General features: G+C 41.8%; 1 protein-coding gene across 3 annotated transcripts in view; it reads right to left on the minus strand.

The window, feature by feature from the left end:
* Positions 1-16,504, minus strand: part of PREX2 (phosphatidylinositol-3,4,5-trisphosphate dependent Rac exchange factor 2) — a 147,675-nt gene extending 131,171 nt beyond the window's left edge. For all 3 annotated transcript variants that reach the window (XR_006414086.1, XM_044424092.1, XM_044424093.1), the window contains exon 1: positions 16,113-16,504. Coding sequence is in view for 2 of the 3 variants with exons in the window: in XM_044424092.1 (XP_044280027.1) it covers positions 16,113-16,253 (141 nt within the window). In the remaining variant the exon portion in view is untranslated. The remainder of the gene's footprint in view (positions 1-16,112) is intronic.
* Positions 16,505-19,404: the final 2,900 nt, after the last annotated feature.

Consider the following 19,404-nt stretch of genomic DNA (forward strand, 5'->3'; position numbering starts at 1 on the left):
CTACAGTAGAAGTCTTCTACTTCAACATCTTCCCTAGAAATTATTTTTTCCAAGACTGAGCAATATTGTCTAAGAGGTTGGTACCAACATATTATGGCCACTGACTCCTCCCTGACACAATACCATGATGGAATTCCACAAAAATGTAATGATGGCCACCAATTTTAATGACTTTAAAAGGTGACTGAACAAATTCAGGGTGAATAAGCCTTCCAAAGGCTATGAACTCAAGAAAATGTATTTTAAAATTTAGAAACATATACCTGTTGCATAATTTAAGTTATAACATTTAAAAGTATTTGGTGGCATGCTATAATATTGATGGGTAGTTTGCTCATTGAGCTTATTACTAAACATCTTGTTCAGTTTGCATAACCTGTTTCATATACTTTTCTCTTTATAGTTTCAGGATATTTCAGTTAACAGCTTGTCAGGTGTACTAAGTACTGTAATAAGCCACTGTAAATGTTTGAAAACAAGCCTAAAATGTATATTTTGATATCATTTAAACTAGTATGCATCTGTATGTACAATCTCTAATATATATACTGCAAAATAGATCCTATTGCCCAAAAATTTAAATAAGCCCTTCCATATAAAACAGACAAAGCAGTTAGTTCAATTAGAGCATATTTCAGTGAAATATTATATCACCTTCACAGGATAATTCACTGGCACTAAAACATGAAAAATCCTTTCCTTTTGCTCAGGTGTGTGTGTACAGTTTCCTTAAGACACCCATATTGTAATCATTTTGAGTACAAGCTTTTAATATAGATGTGAACTGGGAAAACATGGCAATAGCTGATCTAAGGAAACCTGTCTATACCTGCACGGTGTGTAAGTTAGGGCAATTCGTGATAACATTTGCTTTACATTATGTGGCATCATGTTGACCAAGCCAGATCAGTTAGTGACCTTTAAATCTGGTATGTGGGTCAGAGAACCACATGCACTCAAACTAAGAAAAGCAGATTCAGCTATATAATCCTCTTTTTTTCTTCCTTTCAGAAAGGAAAATCAGTATGCTTACTGACTTACAGTAAGTCATGTACATTAAAATATGGATTTTGCAGCCACATAATGAATCACATAATTATGACATAATTTTGACAAACAAGCAAAATGTAATTTGAACTAAACATACATAGAAGATTACATTATTTAAAATCTCTAATCTACTATTCTATCCTTTTAAAAAGACTTCTCTGGACCCAGGCAATTGCAACTGGAATAATGTTTACCAATGTTATGTTGGCAAGGAATTCCATGAGTAGCAAATAAAAATATCTTGTAAAGCTCTGCCAGGAAAACACCATTCTTCACAAAATAGCATTCTGAACCAGGCCATGTTCAACAGTCCAGTTTTGCTTACCAGAGTTGCAACAGCGTTGTTAATGAGGTCACAGCAATCAGTCACCTCCCTACCCTCAAGGAATTCTTGGTACCCAGCTTCTGCAATGTGTACAAAATTCTCCCAAGCACCAGAACTGCTGCTGCTGTTGTAGAGGTAGGAGAACAACGTTCAACAAGAGTAGATAAGGAAGGGCACCTACTTGTGCCTACGCAATTCTGAACCCAGTTCAATGTACAGCGAGCACAGCATTGGACTGTTAGTGTTTTCTCTTTATCAGTTCCCACTTATGTGACAAAGTAATATTGCTTAATCATTTTATTTATTTATTTAGAATTTTTGTATGCCATCCCATCGCTTATAGCCTTGGGACAGCTCACATAAATAAACATAGTACATAAAAATAATACAATTTTAAAAACCCAGAAACACCCTGGCTGCAAAATTAAAACCTATAGGTATTAAGAGTTGTTAAAATATCATTTAAATAAAAAGGTCTTATCCTGGCACCGAAAAACAAATAACGACGGCGCCAGGTGGACCTCTCTGGGGAGTGCATTCCACAGATGGGGCGCCACCGCAGAGAAAGCCCTTCCCTGGGTACTTTGCCTCCTGACATCTCTCACCGAAGGCTCCCGGAGGAGAGCCTCTGCTGTCGATCTCAGGGGGCGGGAGGGCAAACATGGAAGCAGGCGCTCTTTTAGGTATCCAGGTCCCAAGCCATTAAGGGCTTTATAGGTGATTACCAGTACCTTGAATTGAGCCTGGACTTTGATGGGAAGCCAGTGAAGCTGGTAGAGGACTGGGGTTATATGAGAATAATGCCCAGTCCCCGTCAGCAACCTGACTGCTCTATTTTGCACCATCTGAAGTATCCAGACTGTCTTCAAGGGCAGCCCCACCTAGAGCGCATTACAGAAATCCAACCGGGAAGTAACCAATGCATGCGTCACTGTCGCTAGGCAATCCTCCAGGTAGGGACACAGCTGATGGATTAGCCGAAGCTGAAGGAAAGCGCTCCTCACCACTGCAGTCACTTGAGCTTCCAAGGACAGCTCCGGGTTGAGGAGCACTCAGAACTAGCTTTGGTTTTAAACTTGCATTGTTCATGCAAAAATTCAAAGAATTATCCCACTGTATATAGGTATTACAAGCTAAAGAAGCTCTTTACTGCTGAAGTGACTTATTTTTGTACCTTCTTCTATGGTATTTTTCAATCTAACTGTAATTGTGCAGCACAATCCTCTGAACTTAGCCAAAGAGGCTTAAAATGAGGAAGGTGTGGTGTACATCTGACACCAGTGGTGTTCCTGCTGGAGAAAGGCAATGGACAGTTCTGAAAGAGGGTACTCCAGGGGTGGCTAGGGGACCCCAGGATCAAGTCTTGTGTGAGCCAAGAGCTGACAATTAAATTTCCAGGTTTCAGAAATTGTGGCAAGGAAAACAGACTGTCCTTTTCCATACCTCCCTATCTGGCCAGCACATGCCAGCAGGGCTTTGGAAGCAGCAAACAATCCACTGTGTCACAAATGTCACATATACACTTCGGCTCCTTTAAAACTGCACTGTCAGGTTTTTTTAAGGCTGTCATCCTAAACACACACACTTAAGTTTCTCACTAAACAGAGAGATCCAATTCTGGATAAATATGCACAGGCTTGCACTGCAAAGGTCTGGGCTATTTTCATGTTTGCCAGCTCCCAGTTGAACTACAAACCAATGCACAGCATGAAAAGACCTTCCTGCAAATTCAGTTTGTGGCATTTTTGTTTTTTGTTTTGTTTTCTTTCATGTACAGGAAAACAAATAACCATTCTACCTTGATAAAGAATGCAGGTGGTGCTACTGATATTTCATTCTGAGTGATTAAGTGACCATTCATGTTTTTTCCTCACACAGTAGAAAAGTTAAAAACAGCAGAAGCTGGAAGCACATGTAAGAAGTCTTGACTTTCTATGGTAATTGTGTCTCAACTTCCTTTTGAGTTTACATGATGTATCAGCCATACAACCAGTGTGTTACAGAGCAAAGGAAAAGGAAATCACATAACCTTATCAAAAAGCACAGCCAGCTGAAATTCTTCCCCTCCCTATTTAAAATATTTCACAAAGCACAGTCATTTTGCAAGCCATTATATAGACAAATTACCATAGCAATTGATTTATAACTTTTCTATGAATAAATTGCAGGCTGATTCTAAGTGAGATATGCAACAGATATTAAGAAAATGTATAAGAAATCTAAACTTATTCCCAGGTTATCTTCGACCTACATACACTAGGGAAAGTCTTGAGATGTTACAACATGCACTCAGTAATCCAGGGAAAATAAAAATAGCTGTATGAAAACACTCACGTGCACAGGTCCTGCTTAAATACTGATGCTGCAAAAGTGAGATATATACTTTTGCTTACCTAGGTAGTTCTCTTACTTTCTAAAAACCTCCTCCTTCCTTGCATAACATACTTTCTGGAGCTCCCCAACTCAGCATAGGTAATCCATTTTACAGATCAGTATACAGATTTTTTCTTGCACTGGCATCCATGAAACCTGCTGCTACATACTATCTTTTGTGGATTTGATTACCAATCCCAATACTGTCGTGAAAAAAGGCACTGTTCAGTATACATCTGACTTCTACCTAAACCTATGCATGATGGAGCAGGAGCACTAATACTTCTTAATACTCCTTTCTTGGGATGAGCAACCTTTCCACAGGTTGCTTCAGAATTGTGGTCAGTAAGCCGCCATCATCAGAAAACTCTATCCCCACTCCTGAAGCCACTTCTAGAATCTGATACTCATCATGCTGGCAACATCATCATCCTCTCCATCTTTGTGTGTGGGCTCCTCAAGCATTCATGAGGCCTCATACCCTACTTCTCTTCCCTTCCCATTCACTTGACAGTAGAGAACTCTTGATGCAAAGTACTCCTCCCTCACACTCAGGAAGAACCAAGAGTAGAAAGAGCTTACTAAAGATTGGCCTCACCTTCATTGGCATGGACATTTCTGCTCAAAGGCTTCATTGTGGCCCTTTCCACATTGTATCATATCCATGAGATTCTGTGGGTCATAGAACCATAGAATAGTAGAGTTGGAAGGGGCCCATAAAGGCCATCGGGTCCAACCCCCTGCTGTTGCAGGACACCAAGTCACACCATCCCACCCAGATGGCTGTCCAGTTTCTGGTTCAGTGCAAACCCAAACAAAGGTATTTGATTGTTGTCATCTTTCTTACAGGTTTCCAAAGATATGACACTGGGGGAAAATCATCCTAGCCTATAAGGGCCTCATTTGCAATTAAACATAGCCAGCCAGCCAGCCATCAGCCCAAATACATACACATATTAAAATGCATGCAATGCTCTGTCCAAAATGGTCCAGGCTGATCACATGCACTAACTTACTTAACTGCCAGAATTCATACAATCAGAGCACAGAAGCCGAACTAAAAACAGGACTGCTATTCATTTTGAATATGTTGTAATAGCATCCAACATGTGCATCTGTAATCAATTGTCTGCTTTGAGTGTAAGTAGAGTTAAAGAAGGAAAAGGAACTTACAGAGGGGAGTAGCAATAGGCAGAAAGATAAGGGATGTTATTTTTAACATGTTGTGCTTTGATAAGAGATATTATGATGTATTAATGCATCAATAAAGGGATTGATACTGAAAATATTAGGGTGGTTGAAAGTTTTTGCTGATTTAGATAATGCAGTCCCTTCACAAAACTATTACTTCACTTTATCAATGGTGAGTTACATGTTTGAGAACACCTCCATTGCGCAAGTAATAAGCAACTCTCCACAACAGTACTAATGTGGTACTGGTACAGTCCTATAAGAAAGAACCACCTAAGCTGAAACATGTCTGAATTCACTCTGTGTCAATCAGCAGAAAAGGCTACAGTTAAAGGCATAAGACTCTTTTAAATGAGAAACTGAACTGGTGTGAGCAGAGGGAAAAATTAAACCTTATAAGACAAGTATCATTTCAATAAAAATTATAAACTTGAAAGAATAAGAACCTAGAACATAACCATGTTGGATCATACCAAAGCTTCATCTAGTCCAGCACTCTGTGCACATAGTGGAAAACCAGCTACCCACAGGAACCCTCAAGCAGGATGAGTACAAGACCTCCTCCTGCCCAAGCTCCTCAGCACCTGGTGTAATGCAGGCATGCCACCTCTGTTAAAGGAGGAAGCACATTAAGTTTGAATTTAACATTAATGCATTTGACTTATTAAATAAGTTAATGAGCTTTAAAATTTAGAATTATATATATTGTCTTTTGAAAGGACATAATAAAGCTGGAGATTTGGGACAGATAAACCATCAAAATATATAATTTGCCTAATTGCTGTGTCTGGATTAACTGTACTGAAGCCCTGCCATGTCTTCTGCAGAGAAAGCCCTCAGCTAAAAAGGCAGCCTGAAGCTGACAAGATCCAATCTCCTTGGGTGGTGGTGCAGCAAGTTTACACAGTCCTGACTGACACCTTCTTAAGAAAGGCAACAATATAACTAACTAGGCTTCCAGCAAACACCTTGTTAAGAAAATGAAACCACATCACAAAAGTGGTTCTACTGCCCCACAACTTGACAACTTGCTTAGACAAACTAAAATTGTATCCAACTAACAACCTGGTAGTCAGAGCAGTTCTCCAATGCAAATCTCTGCCCATTATAAATCAATTTTTTTGCCTTTTGTTTCCTTTATAATTTGTGTAATAAGAGTCTCAAGCATACGTGATCTTCCCCAACACTTCCCCTAACTTCCTACTTGATTGTGATGCTATAACACTTCCTATCTAGTTCATTTTCTTGTAATTACTCTTGTCTGGCTATTACATGCATGTAATTCCTGACAGTCTAAATAAACTCTAACATTATTTTGACGGTAAACTCCACTGTACCTGTTTTCTAGGGGGTTTGTCTATTGGCATAATGAACAGGATCACTGTTTTTTCCTGGAAATCCATCAGCTGTGTCTGAAACCTGAAATCCAGAGGCCATGAAAAGGTAGGATGACTTTTAACCTCCAGAAAACTTCCCTTTCCCAGACTGGTGGCCCCAGGCAGCAATCGCTGGGTTCATTCAAAGAACTCTGGTTTTTACAGTTTATTTGGCATCAGGAAGATGAGGGTCTGGTTCATCTGGCACACTACTCAAAAGAATGGTGAAGGAATATGGTCATATGGGGTTCTTGCGACCCAGGTCCATACCAGTCTGATTTTCTTGTGAGTATACCCTGGTTAGACAATCTCAAATGGTCCCTAAAAGACTCACTTGATTGCAAAAAGCTGGTTTATTTAAAGGAATTCCTGGCTGGTCAGCATCCCAAGCAAAAGGTACATTGGTACGTATCTTTGGACCAGCGTAGCAGAGGAAGTGAAGTAAACTTTGAATTTGAAAAGCCAAAAAAAGCATGATTTAAACAAATTGAGGAGCAAGTCAATGCTGTGGCTGAACAGGCAAATGGATTCAGAGAAACCATCCCACTCGGCTCCACAGCATGCCTCACTACTGTTCTCCACACCGGCAACTTGCATCCTCTGCTCATTCTCCTTGGAACTTTCTGACTGTTCTTCCAAAGATTTGTTTGACTATTGAACTCCAACCCATTCTTCCATTTCTCCCCAAGCCCAAGCTCTCCTGAAGCCAAACCCCAATGAATGGATCATGATCTCAGGGAAAGATTTCATCCCAGCCAACAGTTCTCTGGAGTTCATTTTGCAGGCTGGACTGTGACTGTGGACCCACCTCCTGAGAAAGGCATTCAGTGATTCCTGTAGCTAAGAAACTGAACAAACAGAAAAAAAGATGCAGGATGGTAGCTCTGGTATCACCGAGGGGGGAAGAAACATGTTAAGATTGATCTTAAGAACATAAAGGCCAAGGGTCAGGCCGTCAAAAGTTCATTTTGAGTGCTCTGACAACCTGGATCAGCCCCAGGCTGCTTCTGCTCACCCATTTTGATTTAATCCTCGACCAGCAGGAGGGCCACCATTTGTAAGGCTGCATGTTTAGTTTAAGTGAGATCATGGCATTCAAAAACATTTTGCCAAATATCTGAAAAAATGAACAAATGGCACAAAATGGTGAGAAATATTTTCTTGATGCATGAACCAACTCATAGTTATAGCAATTGGCCTATGGAAAGGTCTTCAAGCCCCTGCAGACGTTCACCAAATATTAGAACAAGCCCAGCAAGGACTTAATGATTGCCCACCACATGAAGGACCCTGATGGCCAGATCAGACCCCACCAGTGATGGAGCAGCTGCAGAGTCTTCAAGAGCACCACAACATGCTCCTTACTATCATGAGTGGGTTCTTCATCTGGAAAGTTGGCTAGGAAAAATTACAGGCATGTACCCATAAGACTGGTGAGCCCCCACTGATTTTCAAAACTGATTTCTTAAGGCATTTGCCCAGCACACAGGAATGGATCCTACAAATAGTACCTATAAAGCCCCAGCAGTTTTGACTCTTGCCTTAGTTCCAGAGCCAATTGAGAGTAAAATCATTAGGTTGGCAAGGGCAGAGCATGTTGCACTTGCTGCCTGCCATGATGTAATTTGGGAAGAAGAATGGAAGGAACTAGGTATGTACTAGCAGTGATTCAAAGCTCTCTCAGTACTAGAGTCACCCAAAGATAACTTGCCAGGGAGGAACTTGTTTTTACTGTAAGAAACTGGAGCATTGGAAGAGTGAGTGCAAAGTGAGGCAAAGAGCACAAAAGATGCCAGCTGCACAACCAAGCTCCCCACAGCCTGCCATCCAAGACTCGTCTGCAAGACCCCAGGGAACACTGCAAAGGGACACTTCCTCCAAACCCAACAACTACTATGAGACAGACTCTGCAGATTTCTTTGAACAGGCCCCAGAGTTAAAAACCATTCCTGCCAGTTATGAGCTAAAACACCTAATGAGAACAATCTCCTTAAGATGGTGCTGGTAGAGAGTGAGTATAACAACAACATGTCATGTTCAACTGTTAAACAGTAACAAAGGATTGAAGGGATTGCCTCATTTATTGAGGAACTGAAAGATCAGGGAAATATTTTTAAGAGCTCATTCCCCTGTAACACTCCAGTTTGAACCATCCAAAAGGAAGGAGAATTCACTGAGCAAGGATGAACAGTCTAACAGCTGTTCCAAGACTTGCAAGCTATTATCAGCAATCTCCAGGACTGGTCTGCAGTTCCACAACTGTTTTCTATTCTAGCTGATTCTTTTTTCCTGTAATTGACATTTGTTCCATCTGCCTGCACTCCAGTTCTCAATGCTTGTTCACATTTTGCTATGGGGGTACTCAGCTCTGGGTTTGAATAGCCCAAGGTTTTTCTGATTCTCCCACTATTTTTCCACTAGCTAGCAGGCTCACCTTAAAGACTTTGAAAATGCTAAATCTGCTGTCATTATGTACATGGTTCATTCCTACTCTCAAGGCATGTAGAACAGACACCTTAGCCCTGCTTAAATGCCTGAACAAAAGGCTCACAAAGCCTCCTTAAAGAAACTGCAGTTTTGCCAAGAATGTGTTACTTATTTCAGACATGCATTTTCCAAGGTGGTGTAAGGTTTGGGGCATTGGTGGCAGAAAGCTGAACAGAGGCACCAGGACCCTGATAATCCAGTCTGTCAACTAGATGACCAAAGCCTAGCCACCAGCCAAATCCAAGTCAGTATCCACAGCAACCCAAAGTCAAACCAGGAGCAAACAGAGAAGCAAACAAAGCACAGTCCCAATAGCAAAGTGCAGTCAAAACAAGCCAAAGGTCGGGAGCCAAGATAACACAAGAGCAGGGATGCCTTTGGAGCAAGAGCACCAGCAACTAGGAGCCAGATACCACAAAGAGCTTCAGTATACTGGAATCCAGCATTACTGAGACAGCTTCTAGAAGGAAGAACTTAAGTAGCTTTTCCCCCAGAGCTCCAAAGTGACCTTGATGAAGGCCCTGGCCGCTGCAGCAGAGTCTGGGAGTAATCCTGCAACTACCAGGGCTTTTATTCTGGTGTCTGGCCAGCAGGAGGAACCCTGAAGCTGCCCAGATCATGACAAGAGGGAAGGGAGATTTTGCAAGCTAGCATTGAGCCTATAGTCCTGGTCCCTGATCTACTAACCAATAAAGATGGAAGACAATTGCTAAGGCTTTTCCACTATTGCAGGCAATGGATCCCTACATTCTTATAAATGGCTGCGTTTTTTAAAAAGGAAAAAAGCTTCCATTCACTCCAATATGTTAAGTCCAGCAGAATAAGGGTACAATTTCAGAGGAAAATTGGGTAGGGAGAAGGATAAACATTCCTATCCAAGAACAATGACTGTCCAAAACCAAATCAAGTTCTTTTCTCACTTACAGAAGAGTAAAATGTAAAACAAGCCTCAGTCATCTGCTAGTCTAACATGTAGCTTAGTTCTCAGACTAGTAATTCTTGAGAGAGCACAAAAGAAAGGAAGCACTCTTTGTTCTAGGGAAGGGCTCGGGCCAGCAGCTCACTTTCAAAATTTTGCTTGCTCTGCTCTGTCTGCTTTGGATTGACTCAAGAATATCTTGCAAGATCTGAACAACAGCATTTCAATAAAGGGAAATATGTTTCCAGAAATATCCTCAAACACAATCTAGATTTGGCCAGTTTTTCCTCAGATTAATAGAGTTGCAGCTTGGACTGGGGGGGTGGATCTCCAGCTGGGGGCCCACCACCCCCCCTCCTTGCTTGGGCCTCTACATAGGAGTACAGCATGGAATTGGGGGGGGATAAGTGGTGGGACCAAAACAAATCCATGAAACACCTTTTGGCCCTCGCATCTGGATTTCTTCTGTCTATCCATCTATGCTTCGGCTATGGGATGGTATAGAAATTAACAAGAACAACAACAACACAACAGCAACAATTTTTATTTATTTATTTATTTGTTTGTTTGTTAAAACATTTTTATGCCGCTCCATTCGCCGAAGCCTTGGGGCAGCTTACAACAATAAATTAGATCCACATAAATAAAAATTAAAATATATACATTAGAAAAAAAATACAATATAAAATAAGCCGCCCTGGCCAGATAAAATTCAATAATATTAACATTTAAAATGCTGCTTAAATAAAAAGGTCTTTGCCTGGCGCCGAAAAACAAATAACGACGGCGCCAGGCGGACCTCTCTGGGGAGCGCGTTCCATAACTTAGGCGCCACCGCTGAGAAAGCCCTCCTCCGAGTAACCACCCTCCTAATTTCTTTCACAGAGGGCTCCCAGAGAAGGGCCTCTCCCGCCGATCTCAGGGGGCGGCTGGGCATATATGGATGTAAGCGCTCCTTCAGGTAACCATAATGGATATGGATGTGTATCTGCCAAACAAAGATAACACTTGATGTATTTGCAAATCTTTAAGATGGCATAAGAGTCTTTCTCCTAAAACAGAATATAGCTGCTCTTCTAGAGCTACCGCCAGTAATGTGAATTCTTATCGACTAAAGATAGGTATTGCAGATGTGGTAATAAATCCTGCACAACCATGTTAAACTTTTAGGTTTAAGACTTCAGTGTTTATTCTTATTTCCTGTTTATTAGGTTTAGAAACAGGATGTGTGTTGATGTTTTTGTGCTTTCAGCTTCTCAATGTAAGCAAAAGTCTACTTTGAAGAATCTTGATTACCTCCAGTATATTAATTTAAGAGCCACTGCCTTTGCCATTTATATTATAGCACAATCTGCTCCAAACAACTTGGACCTGCACTAGAGTCTGCTGCAAACATTCCACTGCAATCTGAAGACTCAACATGTAATGGTGTTTAAATGAGGCGACCTTCCTAATGCATTATCAAAATTCCACTGTCAGAGATGAACCAACATTGAAATCAGACTTTGAGTCCAAGAAAGAAGTTGGTAGGTGAAAACTGAGGGACTAGAGAGGTTAGAAAAGTGCATAATCAAAGAAAATAGCATCAATCAAGGCAGGATTGATTGATCCACATAGTAAAAAAGAAGAGCCAGGTTCTTTGTGAGCAAGAAGTTAGGTTTAAACAGGAAGCATAATGGAACCAAGGTTGGAAATAGGTGAAGGGCTAATATATACGTTGGTTCAGTAACTAGAGGTTCCATCCTTCAAAATCAGCAAACTGAAAATTCATCTTTATATTACATTTATTATACACTGAGACAAGAATATGTACTCAAGTGTTGCTGAAACAGGTTGCAGCCCTTCAATGAGACAAATATGTGACTGGGAAAGGTTCTACATCAGTGGATCTTCTTAGGAATAGGAATACCAGCCTGAGATGCTTATTCATAAGTAATCCTCCTTCACTTTGCAGATATGGCCTCACCCACAAAGAGAAGCATCAAAATATGTTGTAAACATTAGAAAAAGGCAGGGATAGCTTGTCCCTTTGCCTCCAGACAATAAGTGCAAGTACATGTTCAAAGGAAGTGATTCTGAGTATACTTCTAATTTATCATAAGAGCTTGTGGCTTCTTTTTGGTAGTGAGTCCAAGCCAGCAGAAGTCATCCTATGATACCAAACCAAACGATGAGTTGGTATGGATCTAACCATTGAGCCTCTGCATGAATCCCACCCAGCTACCTTTCTATTGTATATGTATGACTCAACCAACTCTGTGGGTTCTCTAAGTTTTGCCTTTAAATCAGGACTGTGAAGCAGCTCAAATCCTACCATCTCTGTCTGGACCATGCAGTATATTCATTAACTGGTTAAAGACTTTGAAGATGGCTTGAACAATAGAATGTTTAGTAATCATCAAGGTATCCTTTGCTGCACTGAACTGTCTTTAAGGAAACCAATTTAACTTTGATGTTATTGGTCCTCATAGAAATCACCAATAGACCCAATATCATGGTTAAAAGCTTCAAAAATATTAGAATATTAGATCATTTCTCATATTTTTTCTGATCTACAGTCCAATTCTTTAAAAAAAAATCCAATTCTATTGAATATTTGCCCACATTTCTAAAATAGTGCTAATTAATCTATTGGTAAAGATCCCTAACAATTTATACAACTTACCCAATGTTCTATCCTTGACACAGTAGTTGGTAGCTACTAGCATTCCACACAAAATAATTTCATGTTGAGTAATTACTCTGCACACTAGTGTCATGAGCTAGATTTTCCTTCCTTTACACTTTCCAGACTATTCCTTTGCAATTCACTAGAGTATATCCAATAAACATAATCACTTCAGAAAGCATCTCTGAGCATGCACAGAGCAGTTAATTGAACCCGACCTAATAGCTACTTCCAGAAACACTCCTTTTGAGTATGTCTGGACCTGATTCCTTCAGGAGGGTCATTTTGGAAGTGAGCATGCCTTTTCTCTGTACGCCGACCCTCTATTTGGCTAGCCCTCCTCTGCCAATGCCATGCTATGTGGTCAAGGGTCATACCAGCTTTATCTGACTCTGAGAGCTCCTCCCCCTTTCCCCTAACTGCTGTACATCTTGGTTATTCTCAGATCCTGCCTGAGACTTGGGGAGTATGGCCTTGAGATAAGCCCCTTCACTTTTCTCACCTCAAAGTCCGGAGCCCCACATTCCCAGGGCCCCTCCACTGCCATCTCCTCCTCCTTTGCTGAGTCCAGCATGAGCTGGGAATGCACACCAAGAGCAACTGCCCCTCTCATTCCCAACAAACAGTAATACAGTGGAATCAAAAATACGTTCCATGGTTCTCAGTATAGCTTACTCCATGGTGGTCAACATCGCATGACAAGATCAAATAGTTAATTATTTACAGGGGAACTTTTTTTTTTAAGAAGTGTCCTATTGCTATATGGAACCTATATGTATAAGAACATTCCACACCCTGAAACACCCCAGCAAACAGGGTTGCTCTCTGAGATCCAAGCTTACTATACCAAAGCAAAAGGAAAAATAAGCAGAGCAAGGACCACAGAAGAGTAAAGAAAGAGGGTGGGGTTTACATGCCATCCTTAAGATTAACCAAGATGCAAGGACTAACCCTGCCTACCCCCACACCAACCATGAATGAGATTTGTCTCAGGCAAATGAGACTTTTGAATTAATCAAAAGCCAAGGCGAATAGATCAAGAAGAGGTAGAGGTGCAGCTGGTATTCGGGACCCAGAACCCTAGAAGGAAGAATTGCACCAAGTGCTAATGAAATGAGAATGAAGAGGCCAAACCCTGAACCATGTGCTTCTAATTTTCTTAGAATTCTATAATATGGATGAACTGTACTTGTTCAATATAGTTGGGGTGCCTTCAAAATTTAATTTTCAATTTAATACAGGACCGCCTTGACCTCCCTGACCTTAACAATACTTCTATCTCCCTGCAACAGAGATAACTTTCTTTGTAAGCGTCCATATATCTAATTGATAGGAGGACTGAATTCTAAGGGCCAATTCCACTGGCCAGACTGTGTGCAAATCTAGTCCATTACAATCTACTTCAGGAGTTAAGAACTGGCAGCCCTCCAGTTACTTTTGGACTCCATCCGCTTACTTCCTTCAGCCCCTGCAGCCATGGCAAATGGTAAGGGATGCTAGAAGTTGCATTCCACAGGTTTCCTACCCTTAGACTGTTCTGCTTGACTGAAACTCTTCAGGATTTATGGTGGAGATCTTTCGCATTACTACAACCTGTCCCTTTTCAAACTGGGGATGCCAGGGTCTTCCTCATACAAATCCTGTGTTCTATCATTGAGCCATCCATTCACATTTGTGCCCTGCTTTTAAACAAGTCCATGTACATGCAAATAGTACAAACACACATTCATGTTTTACCAGAGCCTTATCTGACCCATTAAAACTCCAGGTATCCTGTAATTTCATTGATGTTAAATTTTACTTGTCTTCATCTTTCAGACCAGCTACAACAATAACACTTGTAGCCAGAACTAAGCTATAATATTTAGCTTAATTATTCAGGAATGGCAAACAGTGGCTTGGTCCACACAATTTATTTTCAGCCATGCTGGCTTAAATAAATTAGTGTGATTTCTAGGTTGCCATGTCATCTAAAACTAGTAAGGATGGATTGTTGGCATGGTTAACAAATGGGCTGTTTGAGGTTGTTGGTGGTATGATAACCGTGACAACAACCCACCCTTGCTGGGTTTGGAGCACATGCCAGTCTATGAGCAGTAGACAGGTTGTAGAATGGATGCTCATGGATGCCTGGCATGTGCTAAAGCATAGCTGAAAATCATCCTGCAGTTATTGCATCCCCTGCAGTTATTAAACAAGTTATTAAAGCAAGTCATATTCAAACCTAGGAGTTACCATCTTTTGACTCAATTTAAATTTTCAGATTCATCAGATTGGGAACACAAACCAAAAACCTTTTATACTGAGCCTTTATGTAAAAAAAAAAAAAAAGGAGATGAATAAAAAATAATAAAGATTGTCAATAAATTTGACAATCATATTGTTCAGCTGATGTGCATCTTCGTTGTAATTACAGAATTGACTACAAGACTACTCTGCTGAACATATTTTACTTCAGTATCTCTATTGTTCCTTGGGCCAAATGCCAAGTTAAGAATTTTCTCTTGCATGATAATGAGTAGAAAGTTCAGAGCTCTCGGAAAACTACGCAGGAAGTTTGCTGTTTGGATGATTTTTTTCCTTTCAGACAGGATGGTGGGGTTGGGGAGAGAAGAGATTAAAAAAATGTGAGGGATATTATGACAGGCACTCTACAGAACTAAGCAGACAATCTGAGGTTTGTTTATCCCTAAACTCCTAAAGCGATGCTGCCAACAAATGTGGAAATGGGGCAGGGTTGCTAGTCTTTATTATAGTCCTGCACAGTAAAGTCTCTCCTTCCTTTAGACTGCTTTATCCAAAAGCAAGCACCTTTTTATTACACAAAATTCTAATAAAACAAGCATTACAGTGGCATCGATAAACAGAAATTGTGTATACCTTATCAGTGCATTGCGTGCACATGTGTTTTTAATAAGCAACAAGTAGAGTTGGATCTAAACTTAGTCAAACTTAAAGTATACCAATTGAAATCACTGGACTTTAAGTTAGACAGGACTTATTTATTTCAATCACCATTCATCAACTTATTATCAGAACAAGTTTTTGAAAAGAATGATGTCAAGGGGTGTTAAAAAAGAAGGGGAAAGCTACATGTGGGTTTAATAGTGAACAGCTGCTGTAGATCAAGCACCCCGCAACCCTCGGCGCTCTTTTCTCTCGCTCTCTGTTACCCCCTGCCAGAATACTTTGTTTCCAGGTTTATTGTAAATACAGAGACCGTGGCGCCTTCGGAGCTGAAACTCTAACCTTCAACAGTTGGTATATGCCCCATACGCTCTTCATCCAGATCATCTTAGCGAAGATCATGTGGTACTTTTCAGTTTTAATGCGCAGAGGAGTTATCTGATGGTGATGCGAGAGTTTCTAGAGAAGCAGAGGATTGAGCGCTGGTAGCATTCGCTTTCGCATTCTGGGGAACCTGAGCACAGCATGCTAAACTAGCTCGGGTCACGCACAAACAACCTGGTTGTACCTCTTAAGGGCCACATTCCTGTCCAGACTGTACTGAACTCAAGGAATCCCGTGCCCCCGGGGAGAAACGCTTGCAGGCATCGCTCGCCCAAAGATCGGCTCCTTCCTGGCATCCCCTCCTCCTCTCTGCTGGCTAACTTGGCAAGGGGGAAGGATGGGGGAAGGAAGACAGGAGGCTGTTTGCGTGCAAGTTTGGAAAAGGCGTCCAGGGGAGCAACGCAAACCAGAAGCATCGTGCAGTTAACTCACCGACACCAAAAACTCCAAAGTGCCCACATAGTCACGCTCCGTCTTCAGCAGCTCACTCAAAACGCACACCCTGAGGCGCAGCTGCTTCTCCAGGTCTTTCCCGCTTTCTCCTTTCCCTTCCCCTTTGCTTTCTTCTGTCATTTTTTTCTGTCCTCCTCCCCCACTCTAAAGGGGGGAAGAGAAATAGAGAAGAGGAAGGAAGGAGAGCCTGCTCAACTTTTCCCCTGCTCCTTCTCCAGCCTCCTGGAGAAAGGCAAAGGATCGCCTCTGGGGTTCCTCCACCAAAGTTCAGCAAAGACAACAAAAGAGCCCGCTCAGCTCTTTAGTGGGGCTGGGCATCTGCGGCTCGGCTCGCAGGCGCTTTGTCGAGCTTCCCTCCGTGTTCAAGCAGTAGAGAGGAATTGCTTTCGTCCCTCCACCCCCCTCAAAGTCGCCGCCGCCGCCGCCCCAGTGTCCTCTTCCAGTAAGGAAGAGGGACCCAGCCTGTAGGAAGTGAGCGGTCACCGGCTCCCTCCACTCTTTGTATAACTGAGAGATTTGGACGCTTCAAGCAGCCCCAGCGGCAGCGGCGGCGGCAGCGTTTGGACATTAATCAAAAGCTTTGTATCCATGTGACTCCGACCCCTTCCCTCGCCTGCGCCAAATCTCAGGCAAAAGCAAAAAGGAAGCACAACCTTGGGAACGGTTGCGTGCCAACGGCTGCTTGTTTCACACACAAGTTTGTGCGCTTTGAGTTTGTTCGGGGCTAATTGGAAAGCTCCCAGTTGAGAGTCTGCAACTTGAAAGTGTCCCAAACGAGCTAGACTGCTGAGATTCTGGCTCTAGAGCGAATTAAATTATTAAACAAATTATTCTTTGTGTTTCACAGTCAGTTAAAAAAAAAAGTATAGGCATACATAAAAATAGAATTTGTCAGAGAAGCTATAATTACAGATTACTTGTCTGTACATATGTACTTAGTACTGTGGTATGCTACATGCCTTGTGAAATCAATTAGCTGAAGTATTTGGCAATTTATTCCGCTCAGCTAAGATCTCCTGGCAGAAACCGTTTAAAAAGCCTGATAATATGTCCATCTGTTGTAGTAACAGGAACCCTACTCAGATGACCAATTTAAGTATGGTCTATCTTGTGGGGTTGGTTTAGTTTACCTACTGGCCTCTTGACTCACCTGGCCTCAAGGCCACATCTGCACAAGAGTCTGCACACATGCACCTGAATGTACACAGTCTTCCAACAAATGATTCCCACCATCCATTGATGTACGGTACAAATCAGGATGGAGCCTGTTCATTCTGTTGTACACACAGAGTCTCCTGTGTGCATGTGCAACCTCAGAGAGTGGGAGAGAGGTGGCCTGAGGAGGTAGGAGCCCTGGAGGCAATCCTGACTCCAGTGTCCCACTCTTCACTTAGCACAGGGCCAGAGACCAGAAAGGAAGAAATTATGTGTGTGTTCTAGAAAAACTATAGTCATCCTAAGGATGAATAAAGTCTAGTCCAGGAAGTTCCTGCATGGTTCCTGCAAGGCCAGGCTGAGGTGCTCTATATGCTATTCTTCCTCTGAGCAAGAGAATGGAGCAGTTCTTCCATTCACTTGCATGCTGAGTGAATAAGCTTTCTTGTCAAAAAGAAACTGGAGGGAGGGACCCAAGTCTCCCTGTCCCCAGGGTCCCTTGGGACAGCAGCTTTTCAGCAAGAGTGCTTTTTCTCACCCCATGCAAATGAATGGAGAAATTGCTGCATCTCTTTTATGGGGATGGGTCAGGAAGAAAGCAGGGAGGGAAAGAGTGTAAAAGAAGCTAGAGAGAAAAATAGGGAAAAGAAAGAGGAGTCAGCAAGAGAGATAAAACGAAAGAAAATCCATAGAGTAGAGAGAGTGGAGGAGGATGAAAAAGCAGAGCTGAAAAAGACGCAAGAAAATAAAGAGGAATCAGAGGGAGAGGGAGAACTAGAAAGAACAAAAAAGGGTAAGGGAAGGGGATACAATGATGAACTGAAGGGAGGGGAGAAAAAAGAACCAAAGAGAGAAAAAGGGAGAGAGGGTGGGAAGGAGGGAGGGAAACTTGGATGGGGAAGAAAGGAAGAAGAGTCAGATAAAGCTGAGATGTCAGTATGTTGGTGACACTCATCTGTAGCTCTCATTTTCATCAAACCCAGGTGAGACAGTTTTTGTTCTGAACTTGTGTTTGAGCTCAGAGGATGAAGGCCAGTAAACTGAAGCTCAATCCAGACAAGACAGACGTACGGACTTTGCCAGTTATCCATGCCCCGGTAACCTCTCAGTTGGACTACTGTAATGCAAAAACTACAACTAGTTCAAAATAGGGTGGCACAGTTATTGGTGAGAGCTAGTCTATGCACCCATATTGTGCCAATTTTATACCATCTCCACTGGCTACCAGATGGCATCTGGACCCAATTTAAAGTGCTTGTCTTGACATACAAAGTCCAACTGAGTCTGCTAGGACTATTTAAGAGGTCTATAAGACAAATAACTAACTAAATAAATAAATAAAACAGGGGGCAAAGAGATGGCAGGGAGAGATGAGTGCGAAAGAGAAATCAGAGCATTTATGCAGTTATGTTAATCTATGTCAACAAAGTAGATCTAGCAGTTTTCATCTCTACCAAGGCATGTCTTTTGTGGAGCTTATTTGTCCATTCAAGACCAAGCCAAATCAAAATACTTGGGAACAATATTTTGTTGCTGGGAAAATTCACTTAAAATGTACTTAGGTTTCCATTTACGTAAAACACCCACCCACCTGTATGATAAGGAACTCAGCCCTTCCAAGCCTCATCCCTTCACAGATCACCTCACTTTGTCTGTTGTCTCTTCCAATGACCCATTGGTTACTGTCATTGTGAAACCCTGAAAGAGATCCAATCCTCAAATGATGAGCAAATATTATTTGCCACTAAGGATGTGCTTCTTGGGAGTTTGGGGGCTTTTGGTAGTGAGAAATTCTATAATAGCCACACAGACACATTGGGTTTGTGATGGGTGCATGGTCTGCATGTGCCATCCAGATAGGTTTGTAGTTGGTGCTGGGACGCAGTCAGTGGTTGTGGTGTATGTTGTTACTAATGACACGGGGAAATGTCACTGCGGGGTAGAACTAAAATCTAGGTTGCTAGACAAAACCATCAAGTGGCTTTCTCTGATGCCAGCCATTCCACAAACATGGGCAGATACACAGGCAAAGCCAAGGTTTCTCAATGAATGGATGAGATAGTGATGTATGGAGGAGGAATTTGGATTTATTCAGCCCTGAGGAACATTTTGGGAC

Source organism: Varanus komodoensis, unplaced genomic scaffold (assembly GCF_004798865.1).
Source record: "Varanus komodoensis strain SLA01 unplaced genomic scaffold, ASM479886v1 scaffold14_1, whole genome shotgun sequence".
Lineage (NCBI taxonomy): Eukaryota > Metazoa > Chordata > Lepidosauria > Squamata > Varanidae > Varanus > Varanus komodoensis.